This window comes from Prenolepis imparis, unplaced genomic scaffold (genome assembly GCF_030444845.1).
Source record: "Prenolepis imparis isolate NDT839.2.m4 unplaced genomic scaffold, iyPreImpa1.0 SCAF_9, whole genome shotgun sequence".
Lineage (NCBI taxonomy): Eukaryota > Metazoa > Arthropoda > Insecta > Hymenoptera > Formicidae > Prenolepis > Prenolepis imparis.
This window is the reverse complement of record NW_028141167.1, coordinates 14,023,243-14,034,335: the sequence shown is the minus strand read 5'-3', so window position 1 is coordinate 14,034,335 and position 11,093 is coordinate 14,023,243. Positions and strand designations below refer to the sequence as shown.

At 35.6% G+C, this 11,093-nt stretch overlaps 1 protein-coding gene across 2 annotated transcripts in view; it reads left to right on the top strand.

Moving 5' to 3' along the window:
* The first annotated feature begins 646 nt into the window (after positions 1-646).
* The window catches only part of LOC145941130 (uncharacterized), a 28,595-nt gene continuing 18,148 nt past the window's right edge, over positions 647-11,093 (top strand). The window contains exons 1-3 of one of the 2 annotated variants that reach the window (XM_083047015.1): positions 647-1,658; positions 4,374-4,858; positions 10,577-10,648. In XM_083047015.1, the coding sequence (XP_082903141.1) occupies positions 4,528-4,858; positions 10,577-10,648 (403 nt within the window). In that variant the 5' untranslated portion in view covers positions 647-1,658; positions 4,374-4,527. Of the gene's footprint in view, positions 1,659-2,102; positions 2,408-4,373; positions 4,859-10,576; positions 10,649-11,093 lie in introns of those variants that run through there. The other variant, XM_083047016.1, reaches the window with a different exon arrangement.

Here is an 11,093-nt window from a genome sequence, read left to right as displayed (position 1 = left end):
TATATCTCTACATATAGAAAAAAATAATAAAAATTGAAAAAATAATTAGAAGAATAATTTTTGTATCTTTTTTTTTTCTTTAAATAAAATTTGAAGTGAGAAAGAAATTGTTTATATATATTTTTTTTAATTATACGAAAGAAACATACATTTATATATATGATTATATATAGACAATTTTTTCTCACTTCGAAATTCAGTTTTCTTTAGATGCGAAAATTATTTTTTCTAATTTTTTTTTTCTAATTCTTATTATTTTTTCTAATTCTTTTCTTTTTTTGCACGATTTTCAAGTCATTATTTTTTCCTAAATTGAATTTATGCCTGAAATCACAATTAATCATTTTAAAAAAATCAAATTGCATCATAAAGAAAAATTTTTCTAGAAAAGAAGAAAAGGCGGTTTGTGCCAGATATATTTTTGGTAGCCGGAGGTTGCATCCGACGACCTCGTGGACACGCATTGACACGCACGCGCGCCCGCGAAAGCACCGGCGAAAGTAAACAATAGAGGAGCATAGAAGAGAGCTTCCCCCTCCCCTTTACCCCCCTTTCGGCAGCAGGCAAGTCCGGCTGAGACTCGGCAACAGCGCGCGCGCGCGCACTCGCGAGCCCCATGTGACAGAGAAGGAAACGTGACACAAAAGGTGGCGGAGAGGGTGACGCTGCCCGCTGCCGCCGCCACCACCATGACGATCCGAGCGTGAGTGTTGCCCGGGCGAGCCGGGTGTCTGGCGTGTCTGATCCGCGCGCGCTTATTCTCTCTTCGTGCATTCCATATGATATATCTCGTGCGTCTCCGGATAAAACGTCGCAAGACGTGAAATAACAAGCAGCGACCATCATCCCCGATAGACTTCGTCTCGTGCGTGACATTTCGAAGAAGAAAGAGGAAGAAGAAGAAAAAAGGAAAAAGAAGAAGAGGAAAAGGAAGAGATCGCAGAATGCGTGAATTTACGCGAGTGACTATACATACATGAGGACGGTAGAGCGAAAAGAAGCAGAAGCAGCTTCGCGAGAGAGATACTTGTCTCCTTTTACACGCCCAGCGGGACCCGCTGCGTCACATGGGCCGCGCTTATTCGTCGATACAGCCGGATGACGTCACGAGCCGCGCGACCATTGGCCCGCGATACGGTGTCTGGACACGTGAATCGTGGCCGTGCAAGCATGGCAGTTTGATGCGCAGTGGTTTTCAGCAGCGCTTGTAAAATGCCACCGCCACGCGCCACCAGATCGATCAGGTTATAACCCACGTTTCGCCGCGCGTACTCCGAAACGGCTCTTTCGGCTTTTTCGTTTCGTTTCGTTTCGCGTCGCGCGGACGTGTCAAGCCTGTCTGGCAGCAACTTCACACTCTCTCTCTCTCGCTCGTTCGCTCGTTCCGATTTCTTCGCTCGTTTGTGGCTCGTCGGAGGCTGCCTCGGATCGCGATTCGTTCCCTCGGCGAATCACGCGCGCTCCCGGATGACAAATACGCTGTGAAACGTGGTCCGCTTCAAGCCTGAAAAGTGACTTTCAAAGTGGGCAGGAAGAAGCGAGAATTCTGCCGCTATAATTACTTCTGGCCAGTGTGTGTGTGTGCATCTGTGTGTATATGTGTATATGTGTGTGGATCACGGAACCTGTGTATTGAGGAATACAACGTACTTCAATACGTAAGTTTTGACGGAGATGCAGCCTTGTGTCTTCTCTCTCCCTATCTTTATCTCTATCTATGTATATATCTTTCTCTCTTCCATAAACTACCACGCCCGTTCGAGAGAAAGAGCGACGAGGAAGAAAGGGTGGGAGGGAGGGAGGAGCGCGCAGAAAGAGAAAGAAAGCGCGCAAAAAAAATAAAAACGCTAAAAAAGAGCGAGACGGGGGGAGAAGCGGGCGAATTTTAAAACGTGGACCATTATATTAAATTTCCTACTCGTCGCTAACATCTATTTAATTAACATGTGTACGGAGATGATTGCGTGGCGTGTTTTCTGTGCCATAATAGAGCCGACCAATGGCGCGGCGTCTAGCCATGTGTGACGTCACGGGCCGCGGGGCGCGCCGATTGGCCGGCCGCTGCATGCGTCGTCGACCCATACTAACGTGCGTGTTGATGCTTTGTCAGTTCGGGAGCTCACGCGGCGGTGCGGGCACGCTTTCTCGAGGAACTTTTGTTTTTTTTTTCTTTTTTTGACTTTTCGCGCGCACGAGCTAAGTCGACGTGACGTCGACGATAGAGCCTTAGCGATCTCCGTTTTACCGATTAATCGCTGCGCGGCGGATCGACTATCTTGTACTCCTGCTCCGTCTCTCTTCTTGCCCTGTCTCTCTCCTTCCCTCTCCTTCTCTTTCTCCCGCGAAAGAATGCGAATGCGACCGCACGTCGTCGATGTCGTACGCTTTCGCGATTTCATCCGGCGAGGTATATGTATATCCCTGCTTTCCAAATCGACACGGTCGTGGAAGCCTCGTTTCGTTACGTTTTATATTTTTATACGACGACTCGGTGGCTTTTTTACTTCCCCCCCCTCTCTCTCTCTCTCTCTCTCTCTCTCTCTCTCTCTCTCTCTCTCTCTCTCGCCCTGCAGTGTTTGCTATTTTTTTCTTAATAGGTTTTTTACTTTTGCTGATTTTTCAGATATAAATTTTTTTTTTTAATCTTATTAAATGTGAATTAAAATGTAGCAATGATTTATTTTATTCACACATTGTCATATCTTTCTCTCTCTATATATTGTCATATCTCTCTCATACATTCTCTCTCTCTCCCCTTCTCTTTCTTCCCCCCTCTCCTCACCCTCTCCCTCTTTTTTCTCTTTTTTCTTTGCTATTTTTTAAATATAATTTTTATAAATATTTTTTATAAATATTTTTAAAAGTCTTATTAAATGTGTGAGTTAAATGTGTAGCAATGAATTATATTTTATTCGCACATTATCTCCTCTCCCCCCTCTTTCTCCCCTCCTTTTCTCTCTCTCTCTTCTCCCCCTTCTCTTATTCTATTTTTTTTAAATTTCCGCTAGTGTTTTTCAGATACAAATATATATTTTTTTTAAATTTTATTTAGTAATAATTATTTTATTCATACATTGTCATATCTTTCTCTCTCTATTTTTGTTTTGTAGGAAATTTTAGTACCTTATATATATATATATTTCTATTGTGTGATGCCCCTCTGTTATTATATACATATAAGAATAACCCGTTGTCAGAAAGATATGAAAATAAATTTTTTCTTTCTCTTTCTCACTTTTTTCTAGCATGAATTACATGATTTCACATAGCGGATAAATAACACAATTCGCGAAAACGCCGTGTTTACGTGATTTTTATGAACTGTCAATTTTTGATCAATCGGTGTATCGTAAGTTCGTGCATTATTATGAAGCAAAAAAAGTGCTTCAGTTAATCGATCGAATTGCAAAATAAGATCGCACGCGACTTGCAGGGATTGACTATCTCGAAAATTAAAAAATTGAAGAAATCGAAAATTCTATAAGTATATTTTTATAAAGAAATACAGAGAAATGAATAGTTCATATTTATTCTGTATAATGACAATTTTAAGAAGTATATAAATATCTCAAAAATTAAAGGAAGAAAAAACTTTTACACCGTTATGTTCTAGCTGCTAATCCTTGAATTATGCGATAATTTATTATAAAACATCTCACTCGATACACGTTTTTTTTTTTTTTTTTTTTTTTTTCTTTTTATGAGTTGCAGTTTATCTCAAAACATTTCTCGCCTTTTTTTCTTTATTTTTTTCGAGTAGTCCGCTCGATTCCAGCAACGCAAACTTGGGATGCGTGCTGCCATTCTGTTCTGTGCTATAAAAAAAAGAAAACCTGCGCCATATCGCCATCGCCGTGCGCCTGCGCGGCACGTTCCGTCTGTTGCAAGAGCGGCGTGAGTGGGCGGCTAAGGGTGGGGATGGAAATCGCTTCCCGCGCGACTGCGTTACGTCATGTATATACGTCACATGACGTACCTCGTAGACACACACATACATACCGATCGTGACTTCCCTCTCTCTCTCTCTCTCGTTTTCCAAATAATCTCAATATTCTAGTTTTAAAGTAATGCGGCTCTAAAAAAAACCGATAAATAAATTTTTAATTATTAATATTTAAATAATTTTTTAATAAAAATTTTAATTTCTAAATTAAAAATTATTAATAAATTCTTTAATTTTAAATACTTTTAAATTTGTGGAAGAAGCTATCGTATTTTCCTGGCTTTATTTTTTTTCTACATTTTTTCACTTTCAAAAAACCTATCACTCGAATATTTATTGTAGGACACTGTGAAAGTTATTTTTTCCCGAATCTATTAATAAGTACAAACTTGTTTACTAACGATTTATTTATTTTTTTTGTCACACGTAGATCGGGACGCAACAACGGAAAGAGAAAGAAGAAGAGGGGTGAAGGTAGTCGAAGACTGAGCTTGCAATAACTTGGTCCTGCCAATTCATCGCCGGCGTCTGGAGGAACCGGCGGCGGCTGCGGCGTCGGCGGCCGCCGTAAAGCCGGCGGTTCGATGCGGCGGAATCAGCACGAACAGCAGAAAGAACCGGCGCAACAACAACAACAACAGCAGCAGCAGCAGTACCGTCACCCGCACAACAACCACTACAATCATAATCATCGCGTCCCTCCTCTCCCTTCTGTATCCGTTGCGAGGGAACAGCACATCGGCCATAGAATGAGTCTGGAAACGTTGCTACAAGCTGCCTATTATGTCGAACAGGAGGAGAAGAAGCGGGAGCGTCTCGCGAGTACTTCCTCCTCCTCCTCCTCTTCCGACCAGCACTCGTTTGTGTCCGCGCCGCCCCACTCTAACCACACTTACGCCTCTTCTGAGCCACGTGGTGAGTACCACGCGCGCCGGTTCTTCGGCGACCTTTTATGAATCGTTATAAGCACCTAGCGGATCCTGACATCGATAGATAGGGTTTCGGCAAAATTATTTGGTTTTTTTTTTGATATTTTTCTTTTTTAATCGTGCTTAGCTTTTATATTCCAGGACCAACAAGATGAACTTCTGATCCTATTTTTATTTTTTTTAATTTTATTTTAATTAAAAAAATTTTTTAAATATTTTTTATATACTTTTTTTCTTTATTATTTAAATTTTCTTTAATACCTCCCCCCCCCCCCAGGATGCGCCAATGGTTACAAGAAAACTGAGAACAGCGATTATTAAGGCCATTGCACGTAAAAAAATTTTAGTCATCGTAAGGCCGTAAGCAAATCGTTTAATCACAGTCAAACATTCTTACTACGTTGTGATAATTCCTCTCTATGTTTGGACGATTTGCTTACGTCCTTACGATTACACAACTAAAATTTTTTTACGTTGAATGGCCTTTATATTGTCTTGCTTTGCTTTACTTAGCTTTACCTTCTTGCGTCTCGTCTTATCTTGTCTCATGACATGAATAAGATCATCATTTAAATTACAAGATCAATACTTTAGATTGATATTAATATCAAGCAAAGCTATTGATATATTTAATTTAAAAAAAATTTTTTTTTATAAATAGCATCTACACCATTTTAATCGGTCCTTATAATTTTCATAAAAGTAAATTATTCTTAAAAAATGACTTTATGTAAAGTTTTTTATATAAATTCAGCCATATAATATAATCAGCCATATTTTTTATTATACCACGCTTTTCCTCATAACATAGAAGATAACAGACATGTATCATACAGGGTGTCCGGTAATAGTCACGCCAACCGTCGTGTGCAGATTCCTGGGATCATTTGGAGACGATTTTTCCTCAGCAAAAATGTCGAGACACCAATAATTTTCGAGTTATAAGCGATTGAAAATAAAGGGTTTTTCGCAAACTAAACCTTGTGGAAATAAAATAATAATAAATTCACATTCTTCAGTTAATTTTAGATAGAGTTTACTTTAATAGAATTTTAATTTAAGGCTTAGTTACAAAGATACATGATGGCAAAAATTGAAAACATGCAAAAAATAATGACCTCCCTCGACATTTTCGCCGAGGAAAAATCGTCTCCAAATGATCCCAGGAATCTGCACACGACGGTTGGCGTGACTATTACCGGACACCCTGTATATCATATTTCTACCGTTTTATATTATCAACATTGCTTGCATGTTCTGTATATTATGCAATAATAATCTTGTCAATGTTGCAAGTACTTGACTGATAATTAATAATGCAATGCTCTTTTTTTTATCAATATAATATTAATTAAATCATTGCGGGACGGGCAATATTTAATGCACAAAACGAAGAAATGTGTAAAATGCATTGTCATCCGTAAAACTTATCTTAATCTTCTTCCAATGATAAGATGCAAAAGCTACGTGTTGATGAATCTACGAAATTTGTGTTCAAGCAACATTGAGACAAAATGCATTCGTACCAAACAGGAACGCATCATAAGAATAATTGTTCTTCCAAATTGAAAAAATTAAATAATTTTTTTTAACAAAAAAATTTTAGAAACGAAAAAAATTGTTTTAAACGAAAAAAGCGAAAAAAAGACAAAAATAAAAATGAGATCTGAAGTTTCACCTTGTTTTTATCGTTGAGCCTGGAGTGAAAAAGCTAGGTGTCAAACCAAGAAAAATATAAAATCATAATTTTGCCGAACCCACACTTCTTTTCATCCCCATTATCGATGTCGAGATCCGACAGTGATCATGTCTACTTGGATTGAGAAACACTGGCACGCGCAGTCATATGCGATGATCAACGCGTTTGCTGCTTCCAAATTAGGTATGATTTACCTTGCGACAGTGTTTCTCAATCGTGGCGAACACTTGGAGAAAGTAATTTGCGTGTGGAAATATTTATTATATCTCCTAGTTAACTACTTATTATATATGTTTTGGGACGAGCACGTATTTCTTAGTCGCTCGAGAAGAGCCAACTGACCTTTATTTTGCGATAGCTCTGTTTGATGCTTTCTATCTTTCATTTTAAAACCATCGTAAAGTGCTTTTCAAAATATAGGATACAAAAGATTAAAAGTTTTTGCGAACAATGCTGCTTTGTCTTCAGATATTACTTATTAAATCGATTGGTCAATAAAACGAAAAGGTTGTGATTTATAAATACAAATTCAGGTGGGAAACGGGTTAATAAGAGCTAGGCGTAGAAATTAGGCGCGCAACATTGTTGTTCTTTATTTAATTTGAATGTTTCGATCCTTTGGATCATCTTCAGGAGATAAATTAACAAAACAGTTCACGTGTTTTGATCCACATCCAACAAAGATTATTGTGGCATCATATTTCTTCGACTCTGCCACTAAATTTTTTCATATTAACTTGACTGGCATCCAATTCTGTGAGAAAAATCTTCGCGAATCCTCGTAAATCCTACGCCAGAATATGATGTGATTAGTTGTGAATTATCACTCGCTGTGTTCTCTTCTTTTGAAAGAAAAATTGACTTTGCTGGGCTATTTGACAAGTTGTACACAAAAGTGCATCACTGAAGAAAAGAGAACAAATTTTTATTCGTTACAGAACGTAATAGATCTCAAAAGCTGAAGATATAATAGAAATTTGGGGAATAGTGGGGAAAGAGAAGAGGTCTGTTCTTTTCAGCTGAACTGGCTGCACTAGTTCAAAGTTTATCTTCTATACTCCACATGGAAGAAAAAAGATAAACTCTGAACTAGTGCAGCCAGTTCAGCTGAAAAGAATAAACCTAAGTACCGAAGATATTTGATGTTCGTCAAATTGTTATACAGTTGTAGAAAGAACAATATGAAATGGCACGAAACAAAAGAGTTAGAGAAGGAGAGATATGTTCAGTAGCAATTCTTTGATGCTGTGCTACGGCAATGGTAACAAATCCGGGTATCGCGCACGTGTGTCGGATATGTGAACGAGGATAGAAGATGGAGGAAACCCGGTCACTGACTCTAGAAACTACAGCGCAGCTCGGTCACTCGCATTTCATTCACTAGAGCGCCATCTACTTTCGCGCGCAGCCAGTACCTTCTTCCCCCACCACTATCTCTCTTTCTCCTGCTCTCTTCTTTTTCCCTTCTCTCTCTCTCTCTCTCATCTTTTTCCCCTGCTCCTTTCCTTCTTCTCTCCTCCCTGATTCTACTCTCACCACCCTCTCTTTTTCTCCTTTCTTCCTCCCTTCTTTGCCTCTCCCCCACTCCCTCTCTCTCTTCTTTCCTCTATAAATATTTTATTAAAATTTTATATATATAATATATACATATATTTTATAAAATATATAAAATATATATTATATATAATTATATATTATATAATTATATTACATAAAATATATATTATATATAATAAATATTATATGTATGTAGAAAGATAAAAAAATTATAGAGCATTTAAATTATTTATGTTACGTTCGAGATTATTATATAGAAAAGTAAATTTTATATATATGTATAGATATATAATATATATGTGTATATATATATATATATAATATATATAAAAAATTTATTCTTAATAAAGAATTAGCACAAAGTATATAGGAAATTTTGCAAATTATAATCTTATTTTATGCTATATATTTATAGTGTGATGTGTAAGTAAGAATTCTCACGAAATGGAAAAAAATATGCGAGGTTAGTGCTTATACACAATCTCGATTATAATATGAATAATTTATAATTCTTTATAATTATTTATCTTCCTATATATTTTGTTAAATTCGATCTATTATCGGGATACACGTGCTTATATGTCATCACGGCAATACCTGATTATTCCTGATATGACGCGCAATGGTGTTAAACTATCATTTAAGATCGTCTATCTTACACGCGAAGGATGCAATTCCGCTCTATAATGTCATAAAGTCATAACACACTGTCATTTCCCGCTATTTTACGCTGCGTATGCGAAGTTACTCTATGAGAAAAAAATTATACAATTCGCGACATCAGGCTCTGCTCGTTCCATTTATTTCTCTTTAAATAAAAAATGTATAATCAAGTTCTTTTTGCATATTCTCGATTTTTTTTAAATTTTGTAATGTTGAGTGTATTCTCATCAATTACACGCACACATGTCCTTATGATTTGAAAAATCGTCATATTTAAATCTCATATACAGAGTGGCCCACATAAAGTGTTACAAGCTGTTTTCTCCGCCACTGTTAAAGATATTAATTTGAATTTTTTTTTAATTAAATGGGACAAGATGCCTGAAAATTTGATGGAGAAAAAAATGTTAGGGGTTTTTAAGGAACAAAAAGGGGTTTTCTTAATTTTTTTTTAAATGTAACTACTATATTTTTTTACGTAAATCGATTCCTCGCAATATTCTGCATAAAAAGTTATAAGGGTAATATAATTAAAAAGTGAATAGTTTACGCGAGATATTTTGTACCTTAATGTGATATAATTTTACATAAATTATAAAATAAAAAATTTGCATAAATTTTGTATAAAATTCATGATTCTTTCAGAAAGATTGAACACGTGTATAACACGCGGAGTATAGTCAGCAACGACCAATAAATGCATACATGACGCACACATACGCGATCGAATCAGTCGCTGAAATGCGCATGCGCGTTGTCCCTGGCTAAATCCCTACCACGCGCGACTGGCCGCGTGGCGTAGTAATCAATCTGCAATGTTGCCGGTTCCTTCCTTTCGTTTCTCGGAGAGGGGGGTGGGGGGTAAACGAATTGAAGTAAGATAGAGCTACTCCGGCAAGTTTCTCCCCATCCTTGTGCTCCTACACGCGTTCGTACGTTTCCTCCTCCCTTCCCTTTGCACTCGTTGCAAATTGTTCTGGGGGAGAAATATTAACCTAACCTAACCTAACCTATACTCTAATCCCGATCCAACACATGAAAACGCACATTTTTCAATTTGTTATTTCTTATTATTCGATTTACTAGCTAACTTTGTGATACGATCAAAAAAACCTATAATAAATAGATATGTATGTAAAGATGTTTACATTTTTACATTTTTGCACACTGATGCATACGTTTTCATATACATATTATGTTGATGCTTTTATCATCGGGAAAAGAAAAATAATTTAAACCGAATAATAATTGTTTTATACAAAATCTGAAAAAAGAATTTAAAAAGAGTTTAAAGACATATATAGCATTAATAAAACAGAAAAAAATTTCTAATTAGTAGAAATTCGCAAAACAACTCTAACGATTAAGTAAAAAATAATCACGATTATTTATTTTAAGTCAGTTTTTTTATTTTGAATAAAATAAAAGTTTAAATTTGTTTATTCATTTTTTAGGTATAAACTAAATACACATACATAATTAACATGTTTCATAGAAAATTAAAATAAAATAAAAATTCAAAAATTTAAATTTTTATTTCTGTTATAAGATTAATCTACAAATTTATCTTAATATTGTACATTTTTGTGTGATTTTAATAGTATCAATAATGAATAGTATTAATTAATTAATAATATTTATTAATTATTAATATTTGTATGCATGTGTTTATGTTTGTTCAAAGTTTTAAATAATCACTTGAATTAATAAAATAATTATACATACATATATATGAATGGATAATGTTTATGATATATTTAATAAATAAATGATCTTTGTTCACAGGCCCTAAATTTAAAAAAGAACGCACAGAAACAGATGACCTCTTCTGTGAGGAGAAGATGTTGGTTATCGATGGTGAGTTATTTATATATGTATATATGCACGTGTGCATTATTATTAATCTAAATAATAATAACGATGTAACAATACAACAAGGAATATACGTAAAAATCGGCGAATTTTAACTGTTATAGATCTGTGAAAGAAGCTATACAAATTATGCGTTATCACGAAAATAAGTATACGATACCATTGCAAAAATTGTAAGATAAATATTTTGTATAGCGTGAATATTTCCTATCTTGCATCAACATCGACATACAATTTTTATATTAACGATGCAATGTTTTACGACCATCTAAAATAGCGTTGCAAATTGAAGAAAAATTTATTACAAAATAGATTAATAATTTTCACCATTTTCCTAAAAAATCTAAGAATTTATTATATATATATATAATGTTTTTTTATATGAAATAGATTAAAATAGTTAAATATTTCGAAAATTTAAAAAATACGA